Source organism: Haliotis rubra, unplaced genomic scaffold, assembly GCF_003918875.1.
Source record: "Haliotis rubra isolate DU_JTF1 unplaced genomic scaffold, ASM391887v1 Scf1455, whole genome shotgun sequence".
NCBI lineage: Eukaryota > Metazoa > Mollusca > Gastropoda > Lepetellida > Haliotidae > Haliotis > Haliotis rubra.
The window spans coordinates 47,501-74,734 of NW_025765398.1; the positions used below are offsets into that span (position 1 = coordinate 47,501).

General features: G+C 42.8%; 1 protein-coding gene and 1 long non-coding RNA gene across 2 annotated transcripts in view; one reads left to right on the top strand and one right to left on the bottom strand.

Moving 5' to 3' along the window:
* Positions 1-12,750, bottom strand: part of LOC124269552 — a 16,880-nt gene extending 4,130 nt beyond the window's left edge. The window contains exons 1-2 of the long non-coding RNA XR_006896534.1: positions 12,619-12,750; positions 10,022-10,027 (exon numbers count right to left, since the gene is read on the bottom strand). This is a non-coding gene — a long non-coding RNA (uncharacterized LOC124269552). The remainder of the gene's footprint in view (positions 1-10,021; positions 10,028-12,618) is intronic.
* Positions 12,751-13,240: 490 nt separating this feature from the next.
* LOC124269549 lies at positions 13,241-25,657 on the top strand. The gene is made up of 8 exons (XM_046704579.1): positions 13,241-13,345; positions 13,542-13,688; positions 14,747-16,700; positions 17,541-17,696; positions 18,290-18,781; positions 20,212-20,423; positions 22,361-22,418; positions 23,780-25,657. Exons 1-8 carry the CDS (start codon positions 13,241-13,243, stop codon positions 24,175-24,177), a joined length of 3,522 nt encoding a protein of 1,173 aa, XP_046560535.1. The 3' UTR covers positions 24,178-25,657.
* The last annotated feature ends 1,577 nt before the right edge of the window (positions 25,658-27,234 follow it).

Sequence of the window (27,234 nt, forward strand, 5' to 3'; positions counted from 1 at the left end):
TCTGATTTTGTAAATGTAGCTTCAAAATATATATCTGATTTTGTAAATGTAGCTTCAAGATATACATCTGATTTTGTAAATGTAGTTTTCAAGATATATATCTGATTTTGTAAATGTAGCTTCAAGATATATATCTGATTTTGTAAATGTAGCTTCAAAATATATATCTGATTTTGTAAATGTAGCTTCAAAATATATATCTGATTTTGTAAATGTAGCTTCAAGATATACATCTGATTTTGTAAATGTAGTTTTCAAAATATATATCTGATTTTGTAAATGTAGCTTCAAAATATATATCTGATTTTGTAAATGTAGTTTCAAAACATCCAGGTCCAGTAAAAAGGTCAAGCCCCTCCAAAATGTCCCATCCGCAAGATATGACATGGTCAGTCCCTTACACAGCATGACCTTTAGAAAATGACCAAATGAATGCGCAGTGTCTTCCTTTATGCTAATTCATAAACAAGTCTTGTTCGTTATAACCGTAGGTCCTTGTACTGCACTACCACCATATACCTGGAATATTGCTGAGTGCGGCGTAAAACTAAACTCACTCACTCACTACACGGCATCACCTGTAGAAAATGACCAAGTGAATGCCCAGTGTCTTCATCGTCTTGTTCGTTATAACCGTAGGTCCTCCCATGCATCGAGTAAAGTATACAGCTTTACAACACATACCCGGGACCAAAAAACAAAAATAAAAATAAACCCGACCCATGTCCATCAGCCATGCGCCAGGCAGGGTAACAACAAACAACATCTTTTAACATCTTTAGTTATAACGCTCACGGAGATCGAACCACGACCTTCCACATAATATTTAAAGAAAAACATGACTTATTACACAGATTAACTTATCATCACGCCCTGAAATTATGTACACACGTTAAAACGTGGACATCGTCGCTATTACACACGTGTATAGTCTGGTAAAGCTGTTGTATTATCTAGCCATTCTGTCAACAACTGCTGTCAACAAAATATTTGTAGAACTAATGAACATATTTACCTATACATGACTTATATACACACATGTAAACCGCAGTTGCATCACAGGTACACTATATTTACTTACAGGTCACGTGACCCAGTTTTGCCGAGGGTGCGGCTGGATGTTAAGAGTCGGACGATTGGCACATTCTACGGTGCAAAAACACAGACTTATTTTTTAAACCTCTTACAACTATTATTTCATATTAGATTTGTAGAATTGTTGGAATGACTAAAAGCCACATCATACACACATGCCATGGCAACTATCAGTAGTATTATAATGTAGGTCTAAACACAAACAGTTTATACAGGTACGGTGTGTACAGGAATGATGTCACGTAGTCGCTACAGTGTGATGATGCGCAATTAGTCATTATCCCTGGACACAACGCTCGGAAACTGTACCACTGCGGGAATTAAAAGTGGAATCCGATAAACCGACAATAGGACAGAATTATGGCATTTTGATGATACACTTCTTGGAGGTATTGCGAGAATCCAGAACGACAGCAAACCACAGTTGTTTTAAGCGTAAGCTCTCTGAATTCAAGAGTTAGAATGGTGAATACACAGCGTTCCTATTCTAGGTTCTCCGTGAGCACGTATTTCGGTAAGGCTCAAAATGGAGTTAATACTGGGGAGGTACAATTATGATCAAATCCCTTGAGGGATTCTGCCGATGATGTCTCATTAGAGTGAGTGAGTATTGTATTACGCCGCTTTTAGCAGTATTCTGGCAATATCCCGGAGGGGACACCAGAAGTTGTCTCATTAGACAAGCTATTATCAAACTAAAACAGTTTACGAACCACGCCACCTGATTAAAATACAAAACAGCATAAACCATCAGACATGACATAACTACGAAAGTCCATAATCAATCTGACATGTCTGAGTTAAAACGGCCCATGAACAGAGTTGTCACATGTATAATATTCCATGTACAATCAGCGTGTCACAGGTATAACGGCCCATGATTATTCAGCATGTCACAGGCATAACAGCCCATGAACAATCTGCATTTCATAGGTATAAGAGCTCATGAACTATCAGCATGTCACAGGTATAACGACCCATGAACAATCTACGTGACACAGGTATAACATACTTGAACAATCAACATATCATGGGTATAACGACTTATAAACAATCAGCATGTCACAGGTATAACAGACTATGAACGTTCAGCATGTCACAGGTATAACGATCCATGAACAATCTACGTGACACAGGTATAACATACTTGAACAATCAGCATGTCACAGGTATAACGACCCATGAACAATCTACGTGACACAGGTATAACATACTTGAACAATCAGCATGTCACGGGTATAACGATCCATGAACAATCTACGTGACACAGGTATAACATACTTGAACAATCAGCATGTCACAGGTATAACGACCCATGAACAATCTACGTGACACAGGTATAACATACTTGAACAATCAGCATGTCACAGGTATAACGACCCATGAACAATCTACGTGATCACGGGTATAACGACTTATAAACAATCAGCATGTCACAGGTATAACAGATGAACTATCAGCATGTCACGGGTATAACGACCCATGAACAACAATCAGGTATAACATACTTGAACATTCAACATATCATGGGTATAACACTTATAAACAATGAACAATCAGTATGTCACAGGTATAACGATCCATGAACAATCTACGTGACACAGGTATAACATACTTGAACAATCAGCATGTCACAGGTATAACGACCCATGAACAATCTACGTGACACAGGTATAACATACTTGAACAATCAGCATGTCACGGGTATAACGACTTATAAACAATCAGCATGTCACAGGTATAACAGACTATAAACAATCAGCATGTCACAGGTATGAACAATCAGCATATGTAACGATCCATGAATGACACAGGTATAACATACTTGAACAATCAGCATGTCACAGGTATAACAGACTATGAACAATCAGCATGTCAGGTATAACGATCCATGAACAATCTACGTGACACAGGTATAACATACTTGAACAATCAGCATGTCACAGGTATAACGACCCATGAACAATCTACGTGACACAGGTATAACATACTTGAACAATCAGCATGTCACGGGTATAACGACTTATAAACAATCAGCATGTCACAGGTATAACAGACTATAAACAATCAGCATGTCACAGGTATAACAGACTATGAACAATCAGTATGTCACAGGTATAACGATCCATGAACAATCAGCATATCACGGGTATAACGACTTATAAACAATCAGCATGTCACAGGTATAACAGACTATGAACAATCAGCATGTCACAGGTATAACAGACCATGAACAATCAGCATGCCACGGGTATAACGACCTATAAACAATCAGCATGCACAGGTATAACGCACCATGAACAATCAGCATGCACAGGTATAACGCACCATGAACAATCAGCATGTCACAGGTATAACGATCCATGAACAATCTACGTGACACAGGTATAACATACTTGAACTATCAGCATATATCAGGGTATAACAGTTCATGAACAATCTGCATGTCACAGGCATAACGACCTATAAACAATCAGCATGTCACAGGTATAACGACATATAAACAATCTGCATGTCACAGGTATAACAGTTCATGAGCAATCTGCATGTCACAGGCATAACGACCTATAAACAATCAGCATGTCACAGGTATAACAGTTCATGAAAAATCAGCATGTCACAGGTATAACAGTTCATGAAAAATCAGCATGTCACAGGTATAACAACCTATAAACAATCAGCATGTCATAGGTATAAAGACCCATGAACAATCTGCATGTCACAGGTATAACAGTCCATGAACAATCTGCATGTAACAGGTATAACGACCTATAAACAATCAGCATGTCACAGGTATAACAGACCATGAACAATCTGCATGTCACAGGTATAACAGCCATGAACAGTAGACACCTCAGAGCTACAGCAGACCATCAACGAACTGTATGGATCTCACTAATATATATATAATTCAGACTGATTTGCACATCATTCCATATCTTCATGAGAGGCCATATTAAATTCAATACATGCTGTTTTGTTAATAAAATGACTGACTGACTGAGTTTGGTTTTACGCCGCTTTTAGCAATATTCCAGCAACATCACGGCGGGGGACGCCAGAAATGGGCTTCACACCTTGTACCCATGTGGGGATTCGAACCCGGGTCTTCGGCGTGACGAGCCAACGCTTTAACCATTAGGCTACCCCACCGTCCCTGTTAATAAAATGTGTTGGCTTTGTTTAATTATATCTTACTACAGTACTAATCATAACACACTACTTACACTGGCTTGTGCCTTGGCACACAGACAGAATCACACGCACGCACCCACATAAGCGCAGACAGACAGACACATACACACACACACACACACACACACACACACACACACACACACACACAGACACACACACACACACACACACACACACACACACACACACACACACACACACACACAGTGTGGACTATTGTCTGTTCGCAGGCCATAAAGCGCACAAATTAAGGATTGCTTTACAACGCAAACACCTACGACTGAGATAGGCATAAAACATACAATGCCAGCATCATGGAACATATTTACACTTCCAAGGAATTCTCTAAAATTCGGGGTTTATCTTTGTTTGTCTCTATAAAGAAGAGTGTTGTGTTTGTTTCTCTCGAAAAGGAACAATGGGGAAAATAAAAATGTTTTCTTATGGCCCATATGTACAGACGGGCGTATTACTATTTCCGTGCAGAATAACCATGGTTGTAGAACACAGCCCTGGCGTGTCCCATTGTGTCTATGCATTAACTCCACGACAGCCCCACGTGTTCGCAAATACCGTCGTAGTAAAGCGTAAACGTATAGTGGTGAAGAAACTTGACATATTTACCCATCAGTTTAAGTATGTGTGGATTATTTTTTAAGTCAATAAGCATCAATCCCCCATAGGAAGGTATCTGAACGCTCGTCGGTTAACCACTAGACAAAGGTTTAGATGGTATACAAACAAACTAGCCTCACGCTAACACGAGGTGTGTGACTTGGTCGGGGTTTAGTCCCGCGGAGCAAGACACATACGGGAGTATGAGGCTTTTGACGGATCCACAGCAAATATTGAAACCATCCCGAGTCTTGTAGCGCTTTAACGCAGGGTCGACAGCTTATCCTCGTCCAGTGTGTTGGGTTCCCTTTGTTAATAAAATGTTATACAGCTTTTTTCTTAGAGATTTAACACGTCTGTCAACACTTAGATACACACTTACGGGCTTGATTCTGTCCGATTTGTCCTTTTGAAGTAATGAGCGACCTCTTTAGGCTGAAAGTGTAATATTTGGGGATGACGAGCTATTCTTGGTGGTATATAAGGCGTCGGCTTAACACTGGGTATAACTTAGTCTTGTTTGAAATTCCCCGGAACATTACCGTTTTCAAGGTTGGTCAGTTATTTCTCACATATACGTTGATAATTTTATATTTATCAACATTATTATTTATATATTTATTAATGTTATAACTTGCTTAAATATTAAGTGATATTTTACTGTATGATCATATATACATAGTTCTGATGTTGATATTTGCATATGTATTTGATCCAACAATTACATTGCAATTAGATACTGTGGCACTAATTGCATTAACAGGATTCGACGCTTGTAGTTTCAGGTAAGACAAACTTCAAGGTCTTTTTATACTATTTTCGACAGCTTTGTGAGTTCGTCTTTCATTTACGTAACAAAAACAATAAGAGACTGGCATTTCATATTCCATATAGGTATATTTTTGTAAAATATCTTGTCCAGATTAATGTTTACTTCTCCAGTGGATCACAGCATTTGTCAATCTTCCTGGTTGACAACCGTCCTCGCTTACCCTACAGAGCACGAGAGTCACCTCTCTGATACAGTGGTTCTGGGTAAAGCATGGGATGGGTTGGCCCTGTGGCCACGCGGCCTTGCTTCGTTTCCCCACACGGGTAAAAATTTGGAAGCCGAATTAGATAAATATTGCTACAGGCGGCGTAAAACCATATTTACTCACTCCCATTTAACGAAATTTGGTGGCCGTTGTGAATGCATCATCATTACCAAATGTGGTCACAGTGAGGCTATGCACCAGGAGTTGGTGCCAACCGTGGTCAAGGCGTAAAATGTATTGGCATGTCTAACAGAGATATTGTCTTTGTGTAGTACTGACTGACTGACTGAGTTTGGTTTTACGCCGCTTTTAGCAATATTCCAGCAACATCACGGCGGGGGACACCAGAAATGGGCTTCACACATTGTATCCATGTGGGGATTCGAACACGGGTCTTCGGCGTGACGAGCCAACGCTTTAACCACTAGGCTACCTCACCGCCCCCTTTGTGTAGTAAACTGTAGTGAGTGAGTATAGTTTTACGCCGCGTTTAGCAACATTCCAGCAATATCATGGCGGAGGACATCCGAACAGTTTCATGGGCTTCACACATTGAACTCATGTGGCGAATCAAACCCGTTTTTTAGGCGTGACGAGCGAACCACTACACTAGTGTAATACCGCTAGACGTATGACGTCACAATGGTTTATAGTTATACCTCTGTCACAACGGTATTAGACCTTGACTGACTCGCGGAAAGCTGATAGTCATCACATTGTAGGCAGTTTCTGTTAATTTACGTTGGAGTGTAACTCCAACTCGTTTGATAAAATGGTATTACACGGAAGGTTGTGTAGTATCCTCTCCATATTTCATAGTATTTGGAATTCTTGGTGCTAGATACTTTATCTCTATCGAAATTACATCTTAGCTGAGTACAGAATAGGACGAAATGCCGCTGTTCACACTGTGTTTTAACGCCACACTCAGCAATATTCCGATATATATGCCGATTGCCTGTTAATAATCGTGGGTGTACCAGACAATCCAGTGGCTATCCATTGGCAACAATGCTCGCCTTTGGGAAACGCGTCTGACATCCAGTTCATGAAGTCACCTCCTACGACCAGCAAGACACGAAACCCTAGTAGATGTTAGGGCTGTCTCCTCAGGCACGTGGCATTGTTTGAAATCAGCCTATGTTCATCAAGTGAGTGAGTGAGTTTAGTTTTACGCCGCTTTTAGCAATATGCCAGCAATATCACGGCGAGGGACACCAGAAATGGGCTTCACACCTTGTACCCTTGTGGGGAAGCGAACCCGGGTCTTCGGCGTGACCAGCTAACGCTTTAACCACTAGACTTCCAAACCACCCCAACTGAAGAAAAAAGTTAAATGGTTTTAAAGTCGTTGTCAAGATTCACTTACATAGTGACGTGCATGCCATGTCGCAGTTTAACGTGTACACCACACTCAGACAATGTACACTGACTCTAAACAGCACTGTCTTTGTGGTATAATCTTAAATTCCGGTTGCAAGGCAGGTCAACAAAAAGTAAGTAATATCTTTTAACGTCTTATGTTATGCTGCTGTCCGGGTTCGAACATCGACCCGCCCTCCAGGAAGTTTCGGACTATCTCGGATGCGATCCGGGTATTTCCCGTGGATGACAACATTCACCGATTCACTTATTCTTAGAGGAATTTAGAGGATTCTCCCAAGCTTTCAAAGAGCATCACACTATTCGTGCTTAAAGGTTGTTTGGTGAGTTTACTAAACTCAAGGCCTCTGTAAAGCTTTCAAAATGTTTAGTGGTAGACGTGTGAGGGAAATAATTTTGTCCGATTAGCTTGTATAATATGTTCCAGTTTTAGGGTTTCAAGTGAGGTGATGGGAGGTGAAATGGAGATTACGTCACACTATTCACACAGGAATATTTCGCTCATATGACGACGTGCATGCATGTGCATGTGTGGCTGCTTGTAATAGCCCAGTGAGTGAGTGAGTTTCTGTACTATCCCAGACTTAAGCTGGTTTGATAGTGCAAGCTCACTGAGATACTATGCCGCAGTTAGGCATGAATATCCCACTAAGACACATTATACTGTCACCGAGCCGACCAGTCCTTGTTGTACCCATTAATGCCGAGCGCCAGGCAGGGAGCAAGTACCATATTTTAACGTCTTTTGGTATGACGTGGCCGGGGATCGAACCCGCGACCTTCCGTTCTTCGGGCGGACGCTCTAACCACTGCAGCACGGTTTTGTTTTCAAGTTAGTTGTTGACTTGACTTTGCGTGTGTTTGTGATGGGTGCCACCAAGGGGCACTTTTGCACACCTATTGCGAACACCTGGTATCATCACTATTAGATAGTGATTGAAAAACACATAATCATGATACAGTCCGAATCGTACAGTCGTTGCTACGGAATAGGGGTTTGTCGATTGAATTCTCACTCTGAACGTTGAGAAATACTAACCCACAAACACAGGAGCATTGGGGCAGCGATTGATGTGGCCAAACATCACGATTACGTCCTGAGTTCGTATTTCCAGTTAGTGAGATTAGTTTTACGCCGCTTTCAGCAATATTCCAGTAATATCACGGTGGGGGACACCGGAAAAACGTTTCACATATTGTACCCATGTGGGAAATTAAACCCGGATCTCCGGCGTGACGAGTTAACGCTTCAACCCCACCTCCCGTCAAGTTAATAATGTCAGCTTTTAATGCCAATGTGTGAAGAGCACAGATATCCTTTTTTCTGGGAGAATGGGTCTAACTCAAATTCAAGAATGTTGGACGGTACATAGTAAATGTGTAGTAGCGTTGTAAATTCCTCATGTGTTTGGGACATAGCATGTTCCGCTGAAATTACCGGTAGGTGGCAGGTGAGTGTACGAAGTGGCAATTACGCACCAACGACAAGTTGCTGTGACCTTCGAGCCGTGAACAAGCAGATTTGACAATAGTTTGCCACCGTTAGTCATCTGCGGTTACTCCGTCATTCGTCAGTCAATCGTTGCCCTCCTCCACTAACCTTCCGGCCAGAATGAGATAACTGTTGACAACGAAGGGGAGGTTATATATGGTTATAACAAGTGTTAGATGGTTATAATATTCATAACATGAGTGAGTGAGTTTAGTTTTACGCCGCTTTTAGCAATATTCCGGTAATAACCTTGCGGGGGGAATCAAACCCGGGAGACTGCGTGACGAGCGAACGCTTTAACCACTAGGCTACTCCACCGCCCTACATAACATGAGGAAAAGCTTACGGATACCTATTCTTTTCATTTGTCTATAGTTAATTTCTCATGTGGTTAAAGCCCCGCCGTGACATTGCTGGAATATTGCTAGAAGCGGCGTAAAACGAAACTCACTCATAGCAAGGTAGATTTAGAATGGTGATATGAAACAACGGGCTGTTCTTTACCTTCTTGGAAAAATATATAACATGGAAGAAAGTTTCTTGTAGCTATGATGTAGCTATTTCTTTCATTTTCACATTGACATTTTTTCAGCGTCGGTGAGTGAGTGAGTGAGTGAGTGAGTGAGTGAATTTAACGACTCTTAGAACAGTATTTAAGCTGCGTCACACCAGCTTGATGCAAGTGGGAGACATTCTTACGCTCGGTCGAACACGGCTGTGGTATCTCTTGCTTGTTGTACGATCTGAGTGGGTGAGTGAGTGAGGGAGTGAGTGAGTTGGGTTTTACTTTTATGCAATATTCTAGCAATATTACGGCGGGGCACAAATAAAATGGGCTTCTCACATTGTAACCGAGTGGGGAATCGAACCTGGGCTTTCGGCGTGACGAGCGAACGCTTTAAATACAAAGCTGTCCTATAACATCTTGTGCTGTATTGGTTGTTCATGTTTCGTGACAGCCTCGGCGTCGCCGTGTTCCGATATCACACAATGTCGCAACGATTTCCGGCACTGGTGTGTCTGGTCCAGACTCAGTTATTTGCATGCTGTCGTCATATAACCAGAAAACTGACGACTGAAGCTTCAATCAGCATTCACTCACTCACACAATGTAGTCAGCTTGGTGTATTCTATTTCACACTGATTGTTGCAAAAGTTTCCATAACCAAAGGTCACGTGACCACTTTTTCTGGGCGGTGACGTGGCCCTGTGGGTACAATGTTTACCAGTAACACTCAATACCCGGATTCGCTTCCTTGCATGAGTTCACGGGTTATACCCTATGTATTTCATTTCTTTTGTTGCAGAACTGTTGATTTGGTAAACTAGCTATCTACGTGTTGCTATGGCAACAAGTTCTGTGAGCCATAATATAAAATGGCTGGTGAGTACAATGCATTGATAAACTAATAAATACTGTTTATTCGCGAAGACAGATTCAACATTTGTTCGTAATATTGTCCTACTAACATCCTCGGTTATCGAGGGTGAGTGAGTGAGTGAGTGAGTTAGTTCAGTTTTTACGCCGCTTTTAGCAATATTCCAGCAATATCACGGCGGGGCACCAGAAATGGATTTCACACATTGTACCCATGTTGGGAATCGAACCCGGGCCTTCGGCGTGACGAACGAACGCTTTAACCACTAGGCTACCCCACCACTCCTAGACTTAATAGAATGGAGAGAAAATACCATTGATAATCGATGATGATCTACGAACCTCTTGCGGCATTTATCTGGGATTTTTATTGAATTTTGATGAATCTCCAGCCTTAACTCTATACGTTTAAGTATGAAATGAATGACCTACGGGCATTACGATGGAAGTAAACAGTTTCAATAGCGACATTGATGTTATCTTCATCTTCCTTCTAACCCAACAATCTATGTTTGATGTTTTATGCAGTCGGCGGTTTCCGTCTGGCTCTTCATCCTGATGGTGGCCGTGCTCACTTCCGGCAAGGTGTCGATGCTGTGGATCCTGCGGCTATACAAGTATGAGCAGATCCACCCAGCCACGTGGTGAGTCATGCTCTCTCTGCAGCATCTGCCGTTACTGAAATATACATGTGGTCCGATTCGTAGAAAACCGGGACGACTTTCGGAAACACTTTTAAGTATTGCAGTAATTGTGCAAATCCATCACAGATCTGACGCCTCGTCGTACGCTCGGTGTTAACTTTTTACTGATAACAATAGTTGTGTGGTGATATGAATCATGTGCAGTTCGTGAGCGCTGTGTATTATGGGATGGAAGAAGAGTCACTATGCGCGACAATAAAAGCATGCGTTTTTTTTAATGTTTGTATTGGCCACACCCTTACTTATTATCAGGTTGGAGTGGAGTTATAAGGGCTTGAGCTTAACGACTGCCATTGTCAGAATGTTATCGCCCGATAATGCAGTATGGTATAAGCATATTGAAAAAGAAGCATCCATGTTTTCAGAGTATTCTGTGATCTCTGAATCTTACCTAAAAATGGTGAAAACCAAATGGAAGCTTCAACTTAAAGAAAGGGGAACAAATTTGAATTAATAGTTCTTAATTTTGCATTGATGCAATAAAATTAATATGCACGTATCTTCGGAATATATTCGTTGTAAAGATGTGTATCTCCACCAACGGAAGTTGAAACTGGACGGAAACAAGAGAATGGGAATATAGTTAATACATTTCTATGTCGTTTTCTTTATTGCATTGATGCAAATTTTTATTTCTGTATTCGCCTATTTGTAATAATACATTCTTTGTATGGATATGCCTCCACGTCAGTTATAGTTCATGGCTACATTGTGTCTATTTTTTTAGGTACATTCTCATCTGTGTGATGCTAGTCGTACCCCACGTGACCAACTTCATTTACATAATATGGAACACTCCCTTTATAAGCTCCGCCCACAAGAAGAAGATGCCCCGCCCTGGTCACATCTACATGGTAAGGCCTCATTAGGTCACCGCTGCAGTGCCCTTCAACAAGCAGCTAATTTCGTCATTAGGCTGGTGTATCAATTATCTCGGTATAGAGGATGAGGGATTTTGTGGGTTGAAAAGTGCTGAAACAGAGCTTATTTAAGGACGAAGGTGCAAAATGCGAGGGAAATGGGACACACACACACACACACAAAGTATTGATGTCAGATATTTAAACATTAAATCTGACACTATTATGAATATATACTACCCATCAAAAGTTTAGACTCACTAGTATAAATGTAGCTACTTACTTCAGTCAACTGTTCTAAACTAGAACTTGCAAAATATTCCACACTGTTTACACATGAACTGATGTATTGTAAAACAAAGTCATAACGTTGAAAAGATAATTGTCATGAGTTCAATAAATGAATAAACTCAGTGAACATTTGCGAATTCTTAACAAAACTTAACACCAACACGCAGCTGTTCACATGCACGATATTTGCATGCTTTTCAGCAATTCCATGCATAATCCTCGTGCAATTCATCTGCATAAGGTTTGCAGTTGGATCCCTCAAGTTAGTGGACAAATTCATCTTCGATGTAACCACATATATACACATAACATGAGTGAGTGCTTTAAGTGAGTCTAAACTTTTGAAGGGTAGTATATCAACATACAAAAATGTTTAAGTCCTCTGAAAGTGAGTTTGGTTTAACGCCATTTTGAACAATTACCTAATTCTAGTCATGTCCTTATATCTGTACAAATACAAACAATAGACTGGGAAGCGTATTTTGCAAATACGGGGTTGGGATGTTGCCATAATATTTAAAGTATTCGCCAAAGGCTCAAGATTGATTTCAAACATGGGTACGACCGTAAAGGTCCGGGTAGGAATGTACATTCAGTAACCCATGCTTGTCGTAAGAGGTGACTAACGGGATCGGGTGGTCAGGCTCGCTGGCTTGGTTGACACATGTCATCGGTTCCCAATTGCGCAGACCGATGCTCATGCTATTGATCACTGGGCTGTCTGGTCCAGACTCGATTATTTACAGACCGCCGCCATATAGCTGGAATATTGCTAAGTGTGGCGTAAAACTAAACTCCTCTCGCTCAAACATGGGTACAATGTGTTCAGCTCTATTTTTGGTGTCCATGTTATAGACCAAACGTTGCTAAAAGTGGCGCAAAACCATACTCACTCACTTGTAATATCAGGCGTAAATTGCCCGCAACACACACGTGCATGCACGTCGCAATGTTAGTGAAGCAATATTCAACTCATCATTAATCCATAATTAATTTCCATGGCAACAAACCTTAAATACACATGTTTTAGTGTAGCCAAACATAATATCACCAAGTGTTACCAACAAAATATTTGGCAGATAAATTACTTCGGGACACTCTACCTTTTCAGTATTTAACATTTTTTCATATTTAGCTATGAATCTCATGAAATCACTTCATATTGTTCATTAACGAGATACGTATTCATGGTTCTCGGAAAGTGCGGTGCTTTGGTTGTCCTTACTCCAGGGAACAGATATCCCTATTTCCTCACAACATCACAGAATACAGAAATCGGACATAAAGAGACGGTAATATCATGAACCGGTAGTTTTGATAAACAATGGAAATCTGAACATGAAAAACAATTCTCGAGGAACAGCCCAGTTTCGCTGTAACCCCCTCTCAATCCAGTCCCTTCCGGCCATCTCCACCCAGTCAAACCCCCCCCCCCTCCCCCATTTCCATTGATACCCCCTTGTATTGTATGTGTTTGTGTTATTTCAGGGGATCCTTGGAGGAGTCATAGAGACGGTTGCCGTCTGTATCTTCGCATCCGAAATCTCTCTCGTTCTTCCGGAACCAATTTTTCTCTTCCTTCCATCCGCTGTCTTCACTATACCGCTCATTGTCAAGGCTGCACACAATATGAAGGTACTACCTCGTTATAACGCGCTTTGTGTACTTCAAGTTCAAGTATCCTGCGTTATTATTGAGTTGATATATGCATCCTCTTTCTTTAACCTTTACTCTTTTTCGTAAATATGTTTCAATGGGGATGCAGAAAGTTCCGAGAATTCGTGGATGTTAAAGGTAGCCATTGAACGACAACCAAAAACTGGACGATCAAATGTAACTCGTGATTTATATTCGAAACAATTACATTAGCTTTCTGTTCAGTAATTCGGAGTTTTGGCCTCTAGTAATGACTCGTATGAGAACACTTTTAGATGAGTAGTGGTAATAGAATTTGTCTTAAGCAACCCATGCTTGCAAGAGGCTTACTGATTTAGCTGATGCATGGCATCGTGCCAAATTGAGTGAATCGATGCTAAAGATACTGATCACTGTCCTGATTTGTTCAGACTCTTTTATCAGACCGCCGTGATACAGCCGGTTTACATGCTTAATGCATAGAGTATCATAGAACAGAGGGACGGTGCGTAGCCTTGTGGCTGAAGAGTTTGCTCGTCACGCCGACCTACCGGGTTTGAATCCCCACATGGGTACAATGTGTTAAGCTCATTTATGGTGTCCCCCGTCGTGATTTGCTGGACGACTGCTAAAAGCGGCGTAAAAACATACGCACTCACTCATAGAAAAGAAAACCCCAAAACTTAAAGAATGATGTGTAGAAAAACCCAGTGACGCTCAAACAGCGCGATAATGGAAGACTCGTTTTGGTTCGATTAGCATTTAGCTTAAAAAATGTCTGCTAAATGACATTTACCACATGGCTCTCAGGTCCATCTTAACAGAGCATGTCGGTGTAGTTCAAATGTCTTAGGGGCGGTGGGGTAGCTTAGTGGTTAAAGCGTTCGCTCGTCACGTCGAAGACCCGGATTCGATTCCCCACATGGGTACAATGTGTGAAGCCTATTTCTGGTGTCCCCCTCCGTGATATTGCTGGAATAATGCTAAAAGCTGCGTAAAACTAAACTCACTCACTCATTCAAATGTGTGACATTTTGTTATGACCGGGTGTGTTTTAGATGACGACATCCACAAAGTCCAGCAGCAAGAAGTTCGTGCGCATCCTCACCCAGTGCCTGCACGTGACCCTATGCACATACACTTTCTGGGCCCCTGCCCTCATCTCTGCCTTCATCTACCTGTGGTCTCCTTTCAACATGCATCTCCGACACTGCGTGGCCCTACCCATAATTCTCCTCGTGCTCTCGACCGCCTGGACCCCCCGCGTGCAGGAGATTATCGTCTGCTCGTCGGGGCAGCGTAACTGGAAGGCGACGTTAGCCTACAACTGCCTCAAGATTGTGTCAATACCCATAACCCTCACAGGCCTGATGGCGTTCAACTTGAAAGCATTCCGCGAAGACATGTACCAGTTCCTGAGCGTAGGATTTGCAAACACAACAGATTACAGAATCTGGCTGCCGATGTTAGTGACTGTTATAACAGGGATGTCTGCCCTGGCCATCATGAACGTCGCATCTAAAGTATCCCTCACGACACCGGGTGTCTGGCTACCGTCCCTCCTTGCTCCTCTTCTCACTTACGGAGCAGCCACCATTTTGTGGGGGGATGTTTCAACTGAGGCTATATGGGAATTGTCTGGCATGGACCTTGCTACATGGTCTGCGACAGTTTTAGCCTTCCTTGTCTGGATTGTTCCATACATAATCCCAGCTCTGAACATCATTGAATCACCGACAGACCTTCTCCGACCTTTCTCAGAAAACTTTTTCGGATTTACCTGGAATGCAATGTTCTTGGAACAATCTCTCATACTTAACTACAGCCACAAAGGGATTGGTTCAAGAGACAGATTTACCCAAACCACAGTCAAACAAGGCAAACATAAAACAGTTTTCGTCTGTACGACAATGTTCCGGGAAACGAGAACCGAAATGAAACGTTATCTCAACAGTTTAAAGAAGATGGTGTCCACCAACGTCCTGAACGACGTTTCGGTGGAGGCACACGTGTTCCTTGACAACGCCATCGAGAAAGGCCAATACAACTCCTTCGCTTGTCAGTTGCTGAGCCTGCTCATAGAGGTGTTCCATCTGTCCTATCCAGACTTGAACTGCTACAAGACGCCTTATGGATTCCAGTTCCACTGCATCTACGACCAGAACTTCCCCGTCTACGTCCACATCAAGAACGGGGAGCTGTTCAAGGTCAAGAAACGATGGAGTCAGGTCATGTATATGAATTACATCCTCAAATACCGATGTGGTTTCAACTCCAGCAGCCCACCAGGTCCTAAGGACATTGACCTGACTTCAAGTGGAAATTTCGACACTTTCGCCACAGGATTGAAATACAGTGGACAGGAAGACTACCGTGCGAACTTATACAAATATCTCAAAGAGAAAGAAAGCTCTCACAGACATCCATCCAGTAGCACTGACTTCGACGACAGTGGAAGCGACACATCAACGGAGGCGTCAGAGGCTTATACGGTATCAAGGGAGAGCACTGCGTCCTGCTTCACCAGCGAGGGGACTGATAGTGATGATTCGGATTTGTTCTCTTACAAAAAACTGCCGCCCAAAACCCACCCCAAGGTGCCATGTACGAAGGACATCGGAAATGAGATGGTCAAGAACGTGCTGAAGGCGGAACTGGCCAGACGAGCTGATAAACAAGATGGCGGACATCGGGTGTATCTCCCGCCAGACTTGTTCTACTTCCAACCAGGACGTGGACAGCAAGGGAGATGGCGTAGCAATGGCCTCGTAGCTGAGGAGGGTTCTCACGAGACTTCTCTCTTCACCATCGCCGGCAACCAGGGCCTCAGTAAACAGGACGACGTGTACGTGTTGGCCACGGACGCAGACACCCAGTTCAAGGCTAAGAGTGTGCGGGCACTGCTCGACCTCTGTGACAGGGACCAGTCGCTTGGGGCTGCCTGTGGGCGTACTGTACCCACCGGGGGTTTTAATCCTGTTGTTTGGTACCAAAAGTTTGAATACGCCAAAGGTATGTGGTATTTACAATACTTTGTTTAAGATAGCTTGAGATTTAGACATCGTTACATACTTAATCATGAGGACCTGGGTTGCGATCCACAAAAAGTTCGTAGAGCTACGTCGTTCGTAAGCCTATGATAAACTGTAGAGTTACGACAGGTCGTAACGTTACGAACGCTTTGTGGATCGGCTCCCTGGGCGTAGATTTTCGAAGCTCTCTTAGCGCTAAGATAGTCGTAAGTGCCATACATTAACATTAACTTACGACTATCTTAGTGCTAATCTAGGCCCTGGTCCCTGCTTTGTATAAGTGTAAGAATCACTGAGCGCTAAGATCACTTAGTGAAACTGAACCATGAAAACTACAAATCGGTTCTTACAGGGGGGAGCGGTAGGTAGGTCAGCTGCGGTGGATGTTATCGCTTGTTACGGGCTCATTCATCACATGGGTACAGAGGAAGAAGCCCATTTCTGGTCGCACTAGGGCTATAATTGCCTGGGGGCGGTGGGGTAGTCTAGTGGTTAAAGCGTTGGCTCGTCACGCCGAAGACCCGGGTTCTGGTGTCCCCCGCCATGATGTTGCTGCAATATTGCTAAAAGCGGCGTTAAGCCAAACTCAGTCAGTCAGTATAAATGCCTGGAACTTGACCAAAAATGGAACAGATCCTGGATCACAGACTCTCCTTGATGTCTGTTAAAACCACGGTTGTTTGTTTAATGGTGGCAGGTATTTGAGATGAATGTTTATATTACGTTGACAATTGTAGAGATCTGTTGTTTCATGATGAAAAATGTTGGAGATATATTGTTTTTGCCAACTTTCTGGGATACTTTTGTTTTATGGCGACAGATTTCTGGCTGGTGAAGGCCTCCCAGAATATAATCGGTTCCGTCACGTGCTGTCCCGGATGTTTCAGTCTGTATCGAGGCCAGGCATTGGCTGACGTTATGAGCACGTTCTCCGAGCCCAGCTGCTCGGCCTTCGACGCTCTCGTCAAGGACCATGGTGAGTAGTTCTCCTTCACTTTGCACCTACCATTGAAAGTCGAAAATCAAACATGTGACTAAAATGGACTTTACAAGGGAGGCAACTGCGCGTTCGGTTCTAAATTCGATTTACCGTTATTAAATATCCCCATAGCCTTGACAACATAGTGTGCGTGTCTCCGAAGTAAAGCAGGTTAAGGGCACTCTAAGGGACTGCTGAAATTGTTATCGGTTCATGTTTGTTCATTACGTGGATGTCTTTGGTATTGTGAACGAATTGTCGCTATAAACGTATGAGGAACATCACCAGTACTTGTGATCACATCTGCAGAAGGAGAGGACACAGTGTCTGCCGAAAAGATTAAGGTTTGTGGTTCCATATAGCAGACGCTCTGCATTAAGAGGGGCGGTGATTCCCCACATGGGTACAATGTGTGGAGGCCATTTCTGCTGTCCCCCGCCGTGATATTGCTGGAATGTTGCTAAAAGCGCCGTAAAACCATTCTCACTCTGCATTAAGAGGATAAAGCAAGGCACGCACACGTACGCCAGGTTAAGGCCCCATTTCAGGTAACCACTATCACATCTCCATGTTCCTTCTGTGTTCCCCAGGTGAGGACCGATGGCTGTGTACACTCATGATGATGAGGGGATGGAAACTCGAGTACATCGACAACTGCAGGAACTCTACCCACTGCCCCGAGTCCTTTACAGAATTCCTTCGCCAACGTCGACGATGGGTGCTCTCGGAGCTCTCGAACATGGTTCTCATCTTCCAGTCCCTGTCTGATCTTGTACGCCGGAACGCAGCCTTCTCCGCCATCTTCATCCTGTCACTCTTGCAGATGTTCCTGTGGGTCCTTCTTTCCCCGGCGACAACCCTCATCGTCCTGTGCGTCGCCAGTGAGATCATCTTCGGACTCCCTCTCATCTGGTCCGCGCCCTTTGCGTTCCTGTTCATCATCTTCTACACTGTCGTCTGCTGTGCCTGCAGCAAGCGGATGCAGAACATCGTGACCTTGACCTTCCTCCTGTCTGTTGCGACCTTCATGATAGCTATAAGTGCAGGTTTTATTGCTTATATGGTTATCAACATCCAAGAAGGTACAGTGATACTATTAACCTCACGGATATTAGAGGAATTTTAAGAGTAGCCAAAACAGCATATTTGTAGTTTTCATGGAGATCTTGTAGAATATGTTGAAGGATGAACTTGGAGACTTCAATGTGCACTTAGTTTCCTCTTGTAGTAGCCGGTATGATGAACAGGAACACTTTTTATGGATATAGACCACTTCTTTAGATGTGTCGTTTCGGTGTAGATACTAATATCGTTATTGCAAGTAAGAAGTTGTCTAGCCATAAAAATGGTTCCTCTTCATGTACACTTATTGTGTTAGAATATCCTGATAAAACAGGCCCGTGAAGATCCGAGTTAGAACGGGCCTTCAGCAACCCATGCTTGTCGTAACAGGCGACTAACGGGAACGGGTGGTCAGGCTCGCTGACTTGGTTGACACATACCATCGTATCCGGATTGCGTAGATCGATGTTCATGCTGTTGATCACTGGATTGCCTGGTCCAGACTCTATTATTGACAGACCGCCATAATAATATTATAGCTGGAATACTGCTGAGCGCGGCGTTAAACAACAAAACCAATTACATGTATAATGATCACTGATAACGCACTTGAAGATCAGTAAATGCTTATAGTTCTTGTTTGAAGATCCAAAGCCTTCCCACTTTAAGTGATAAAACGAGTTCTTTACTCTGACACACCCTGATATGACTGAAATACTCGTCAAGCGATGCTAAACATATCTCACTCACAACAAAACTGCGTGAACCTCATACGTTTTACAAAACCCAGGTCCAATTTCGCACCTAGTTACAATGTTAGAAGTTCTTCCCTGGTATACCTCACCGTGGTATTGCTGAATTATTGCTAAAAGCGGCTCAAAACCATATTCACTCACATACATTATAAGCGATGACATTGCTGAAATCCCCGACCGCGTCATACCAAAAGACGTTAATATATGGTACTTGTTGGTCCCTGCCTGGTTCTCTGCATTAATGAGTACAACAAGGACTGGTCGGCTCGGAGTCAGTATAATGTGTCTGAGTGGGGTATTCATGCTTCACTGCGGCGTGGTATCTCAGTGGGCTAGCACTATAAAACCAGCTTAAGTCTGGGCTAGTACAAGCAGCCGCACATACCCATACACACGCATGCACGTCGTCATATGAGCGAAATATTCTCAAGCACGACGTTAAACCCAATTCCACCTCACCTCACCTCACATTGCTGAAAGACCGGTACAAAACTATACTCACTCACTAACTCACAAATCTCAAACTAACAACTTTGTGTTTGTTTACCTCTGTTATGATTTGGATCACCTGTTGCCGTGGTCTATCTTTGAGGTCTGTGTTGTTGAGAAGTATAAATACTGACTGTCTTGTCTAAAATGGTTTTGTGAATGATCTTAAATTTCAAGATATGCTCATTTTCCTCTGTGGTCGACAGATATGGCGAGAGGTCATGTCGAGTTTCGTCCCTACTTCCTCGTGCCGCTCCTCATCGGCGGGACAATCTACGCTGCCCTCATCCATCCCGGGGAGTGGCTCAACCTTGTGTACGGCATCGTGTACGCCTTCATCTTCCCCGCCATGTTCATCATCCTCCCCATCTATGCCGTGTCCAACATGGTCGACCAGTCATGGGGGACTCGAGAAGAGGTAAAACCACCACTGTCACCAAACCACTTGTGAACATTGTTAAACAGGTTTTCAAAAACGTTATGTTACTATGTGCATGATGTCATCAATATTTGTTTGTTTGTTGTTTAACGCGGAAATAACCAGTAATCCACCTATATATAAAAGATCTATAAATAATCATGTCTGGACCAGACAATTCAGTGACTGACAACATCATGCCCATCGATCTATGCAGTAGGTTTGGTTTGTTCCTTCACGCCGCAATATTCCAGCTATTTGGCGGCGGTCTGTAAATAATCGAGTCTGGACCAGGCAATCCAGTGATTAACAGCATGAGCTTCCATTTACGCAATTGGGATACGATGACATGCATCAACCAAGTCAGCGAGCCTGACCAGCCGATCCCGTTAGTCACCTCTTACGACAAACATGGGTTACTGAAGACCAGTTGTAACTCGGATCTTCACGGGTTATTACGCAGTTGGGATACGATGACATGTGTCAACGTAACCAAGTCAGCGAGGTCATCTGATCTCATTTGTCGTCTCCAATGAAGACCAATTGGAGGATCTCCGCGAGGGCCAAAAGCGAAGTAGTCGTGTAATCTGTCAAGCGATACTGGAGAGCCACCAGGATTTATTATTGCAGTTCTTCCGTGTTTGCTTCCTCGTTCTAAATGTTGGGAAACGTGAAACGTTTGTAAAATGATAAAGATACAGATTACTTACTCTTTCTACTGGTAGGCGCACAGTCTAACAACGCTACGTCCAGCTTCCATATGTCGAACCTACGTTCTCGTGAAGATCCGGGTTAGAACTGATCTTCAGTAACACATGCTAGGCGACTAACGATCACATGTCAGGCACGCTGACTTGGTTGACACATGTCATCGGATCCCAATTCGTAGATTGATGCTCATGATGTTGACCACTGGATTGTCTGGTCCAGACTCGATTATGTACAGATCGCCAACATGTAGCTGAAATATTGCTGAGTGCGGCGTAAAACTAAACTCACTCCCTACGGTTGTCTCGAAATAAAAATCCCTGCGCATTCGATATGTCATCATCATTATGCGTCTGTGTCGAACTTCGGATAACTCGAGTTATTTACGTAGGCTGCTTCAACTTCAGTTTGCTCATACTGTTGATGACTGGATTATCTAGTCCAGACTCGATTATTTACAGACCAAAGTCATATAGCTGGAAATTGCTGATTGTGGCGTTATACAACAAACACACGAACCTTATCCTCCCACAATCCACACAACTGATAATTAGGGCTGGGGCGGGTACTCGGGTACTCGAATCCGGGTCGGGTACAGCTGGAATCGAGTCCTATTTCTAGGAATCGAGTACCCGGAAAAGGAGAGAACTCCTTAATGTCTAGGGCAGACAATAACTTGTCTTTTTCATTATTGACGTAACAAACATTTGCATCATTGGTATTGTCCGATTAATGGAGGTTATTATTAACAACTGTAATATATCTGAGCATGAGCAGTCAGGAGGCAAGTTACAGTAACAGCGGCAATGGTATTACTCTCTATATTGGTTAAACCAGGGATAATCTACAACACATATAGTCTACCTGGTTAAACAGACGTAAAGTAAATAACCTATGTTCACTTTCAGTGTCTTATTGAAATCATTTCAAGTTTTTCTATAAAAAATCTCTGTCAACTCGTGAATGGATATTCAGAAAATTGACAGAAGCGCTTTATTCCTTACATTTCCGGGTACTCGATTCCGATTCGGGTAAGTACATGCGGGTACTCGATTCCTTTTTTTCCTACCCGTCTCATCCCTAATGATAATGAAATTTGTCAAGTGAATATTTTAAAATAATGTCATCTGTGAAAGGGTGAGTAGTATATTATGTGTTTTTCGTGCCTTTCGCCTTTGTCCAACACTGAAGTAACTTGTGTATGACGTCACTTCTGGTTTTCCCAACAGTCGACCGCTGGGGAGTACTGCTGTGATAAGAAACAGGAAAAACCAACAAGAGAGGAAGGTAAAAATAGTCTAAATATTTTTGGATACAACAACACGTTCCTAAATAAACTGGAAAGCGGGAAAGATTAATGTCAACAACTCCCACTGACTATAGTCTCTATATGGCTGAAAATAACGCTGATGCGAGGTAAGTCCTTGACTCACTCACTCCCAGCCACAGGCCCTCGTGTCTTTGCGAGGATAAGAGATTTTAAAAATATTATTTTTGAGATGATCCCCGACTCAAAATATCCGATGATATATCCGCACAAGACGGGTGTGGTCGAAGCAAGCCCTCCGGTTGGTTGATGCTTGTTAAGGAGACGTTTACACCTGATGTTGTCTTTTCGGAAGCCATTGCTAGAAAAAAGAATCTTACATTTCCAAGTCAAAGCAGTCCATGAAAGTAAAATTCCCGCTAATTTATAAAGAATGTGCAATATTTACAGGCGTTGACCAATCAGAGGGCTTGCTTCGACCACACACCCCTTTTGTGCGGATATATCGTCATCCATTTGTGTCAAGATTGTTTAGTTGAAAGTCGAAATCGGGTTTCAATCGACTTGCAGAAATAACAATAAAGAATTGGTAGGTGTCATAGTGGTGCTCGATAGGCCAATCATCCACGATTATGTTTACATAAAGTTTTAATCGATTGCATGCGATGGTAGCGTGGCGATCGGAAAAGCAAGCGGGTGGGGTGCACCGAAGTGTCCGGCCTTGTCATTATGTATTGTACTGTGAAGCTTTTCGAGTCGGGGGTCATCTCAAACTTTTATGTATTTGAAAAAAAATGTAATCCTCGCAAAGACACGAGGGCCTGTGCTTCCAGCTGGCATTGGCAGTGGTATGAAAAGTATGTGACAGGCTACAATTTTTAAAAGCCCTTTGGTGTTCCCAAACATTGTTTGAGACGAACTATAATCCTTCAGGGCCCTAGTGGTGCGGTGGGGTAGCTAGTGGTTAAAGCGTTGCCCGTCACGCCAAAGATCCGGGTTCGATTCCCCACATATGCACATTTTTTGAAGCCTAGTTCTGGTGTCCCCCGCCGTGATATTACTGGAACAGTGCTAAACGCGGCGTAACACCATATTCACTCACTCACTAAATCAGGGCCCTAAGGCGTTAGCCACCCATGATTGGCTATGTTGGGGCTTGGAGGGAGTTTTGGTGCTGTTAAAAATGATCGAATATACAAATTTGTATCTCAGGTTTCTCAGTAATTGGCCAATAAGGATTTTAGCTGCTTCTTTCAGAAACGAATATTGCATTTATTGAAACTTAGACTGAAATCAATATTCCGTCCCAAAACCCCGCCTTTGAATATTATTTGCTCACTTGTTCTTCAACCCGTTGTCATAAAGAACATATTTGTTCCAGAAACCTGCCAACCATTCACCATGAAGGCCAGCGACGTGCTGCCCCTCACGTCAGAACCAGAGAGACGCTTCTGGGAAAAGCTCCGGAAGTCCCTCCTCGGCAAGAACGTGAATTGTGGGAAGGATGAGGAGTCTCTGAGGCATAATCTCAAGCAGTTGCGAGACAAGTGCGTGGTCACCATGGTGATCATGAACACCGTATGGTATTCATTCCTGACGTCAGTGTACCTGTTGGCGAACAGTGACGCCATCTGCTATGTGGTGGCTGGGGTCTTCAGCTTCTCATTAGTTGTCCAGCTACTGGGGCTCACCTCCTACAAAATAGACAATTCCCTTCGACGACACATACTCAGGCGAGCTAGCCCGTCTCATCCGCTCTGGGTCAAGGACAGGCATTAATCATGTGGTATGACGTCATAATGATGTGCAATATGAATATTTCTAATCGTAACCTGCCCTCATGACAGCAGCTTGACATATGTATTGTACAGTATTACATACAGTATTTATTTTACAATATTTATTGTATAGTATTTCAATCACTACCACTGTCAAAGGTGTATGTAGTATTGTGTGTCCATGTTGGGTACTCTTGTCGAGTCGCGACGGAGTCTTTGTTACATGTTTTGATGTCGTCATTGCTTGGTAACATGACGTCACATGGGCAGTATAATTTATCATTTACGTCATCATGTTTTAAGTGAAATGACGTCACAAAGACATTATAGATCGCCCTTTCCCTGACACGTAATGTTGTTATCCATGCTCTCATATTAGTCTCATATTTCGTAAAGATGACCACTCATAAGTAATGACAATTATGACCTGCTGTCACGAAAACAGTTTTTCTACGCATGCGCCCTCTGTCGGGGATGAGGAAATAATGTGGAAATAAGCAGTATTTATTGTTCTTGCAGGTATTTAAAAAATGCGCAAGTTCAGGCTGTCATATCTTTCCACTCACTATTTACGTTATGTATGTACAACTTATGTAGATGATATTTATTATTTATTTTGTCATTTGTGAAATTCATAGTGTATTTTATGAGTGTGCACCCTGTGATGTGTTGTACGCCTATTGCTGATGATACGTCAGGCTCTTGTGGTATTTTTTCAGTTTCTGTGGTGCTGTTGTAGACTACATTTATATTTATAACACAGTCCACTACAATACACAACATTCGCTCAATTATACACGCTTCAGTTCTTTGAATTAGTCATATATCACTCCGTGCAAAGTAATTTGCATATGGGTTAAACATAGAAACAATATACTTGATGGTCGGTGTTCTTGCGTGAACATCATACCCTCAATATATGCACTGACTGCAAAAACGTCTCAAATGATATCAATATCATATGTCATACAGATGAGATTGCGTATACTCTCTAGCTCCCAGACGAAACAAATACCATATCTTCCCCGTGTGTCAAAACATATGTACCAAATATCTTCCCACGCCTCAGACGATAAACAATAATATAATCCCGGTCTCTTAGATGTTAATCAACTTTCTTCTCAGACAATGCAGGATACAACCGTCTTCCTACCATTTGGAGGTTACATATATTTACCTGACCTTTCAGAGAATTGTTATTTCGTCCTACCTCTCTTCCCACATCTCTTTTTTTAGATAATACATACCATATCTAACTAACATCTCAGATTGTACATTATATAACACACACACACACACACACACACACACACACACACACACACACACACACACACACACACACATCGAATAATAATGTCCCCATCACTAAAATGATATATATCATATCTCCCCACCTATAACAGCGACCGAGACTGAATTGTCGCTAGAATTATGAATTTGTGTTTCAATTATGTGTTTCAAGCACACCACTGCAAATAGACCAGGGGCGGATACAGCTTTTTGAGAAAGGGGGGGGGTGCACGCTATTGAGAAAAGGAGGGGTGCACACTTCTTTTCACCCGAGTTTCAATGGTCATTTAATAAACTTTCAGGACAAAAGGGGGGTGCGCACCCCTGCACCCCACCTCTGGATCCGCCTATGTAGACTTTAATGATTCCATGCCGCATAATCATCAGTGTAGTCTATTTCAGCAGTTTGTGCTGTGCCGTTGCTTGTTGTCTTCATGTCTGTAAATAAACCAGTGCATATACAGTCACTTCCGGTTTGTTGTCCTTGACCTCCATACAATTGTCATTGCCGCGAAACATGTCACCGAGTAGCCTAAGCGCCGTGTCATTTTCGAATTCAGAGTTCAGCTCGACTATGTAAAGTCTAACTGTAAAACAGAATACCCTTGCTCGTGGATTTAGTCGCAGTGGTTAAAGTCTGAGACATGGATCACTTGAGCGTTTTTCCAACATTGCGCTAAGAGGCCATGGTGTAGCTGAAATATATCTACATTGACTAAAGTATCGAACCACCCCATACTTTTCATCAGTATGTTACCATAGCAAAGGGGGTGGTGGGGTAGCCTAGTGGTTAAAGCGTGCGCTCGTCACGCCGAAGACCCGGGTTCGATTTCTCAGATGGGTAAAATGTGTGAAGCCCATTTCTGGTGTCTCCCGCCCTGATATTGCTGGAATATTGCTAAAAGCGGCGTAAAACTAAACTCACTGACTCAGTTACTACCATAGCAAAGAAACTTATCCAAACCTCAATTTAGCTTACTGTCTGGGTAAACAGAGCCTCTGGGTATAAATAAATGGCAAATCTGAATGCAACAGGAACGGAAAGCTGTAGTTTATTCGGAGAAGCAAACGTGGCAAAATATTGAGTCAACAAGTGCAGTCATTTTCAAGACTCTGACATACAATCCTCCAGAATTCACATTAGTATTAATAACGGAGGACAACGTCAATATCTGGTGTAACATCCGCCAACTGCAATACCATCCCTGACAGTTCTCACTGTCTGTATCAGATGCTGAATTTGAAATTGATCTACTGCGTTCTGTTCGTGTTGGGTGAGTGAGTGAATGAGTTTGGTTTTACGCCGCTTTTAGCAATACTCCAGCAATATCACGGCAGGTACACCAGAAATGGGCTTCACACATTGTACCCATGTGGTAATCGAACTCAGGTCTTTGGCGTGACAAGCGAACGCTTTCACCACTAGGCTACCCCACCGCCCATATTCGTCCTGTATATCAGAGTATGTACTGGAGGATCTCTCCGGCGTATTCTGCGACCCAAAATGCCCCAAACATTTTCTGTGGGATTGAGATATGGACTATTGGCGGGCCAAGGATGCTACCGCCTCTATAGTAAGAAATCACGCACGACACGTGCACGATGTGGCCTAGCATTGTGTTCCATGACAACCGACCTTGTGTTCAGAGGATGGTAATCGACTGTGGTGCAACAACCCCATCTAAAGGCCGTGTGCAGTTGTCATGTACCCTTGTTCAGATTGTGTCAGATCGTCACAAGGTTGATGTTACAGTAATTAAGAGGC

Bases quoted from the DNA above. Each gene is read 5' to 3' on its own strand.
- LOC124269549 (XM_046704579.1), top strand. From the start codon at position 13,241: ATGGTTCTCGGAAAGTGCGGTGCTTTGGTTGTCCTTACTCCAGGGAAC. The intron at 13,346-13,541 runs GTAATATCATGA...GTGTTATTTCAG, and splicing joins AAATCGGACATAAAGAGACG to GGGATCCTTGGAGGAGTCAT. The intron at 20,424-22,360 runs GTAAAACCACCA...TTTTCCCAACAG, and splicing joins CATGGGGGACTCGAGAAGAG to TCGACCGCTGGGGAGTACTG.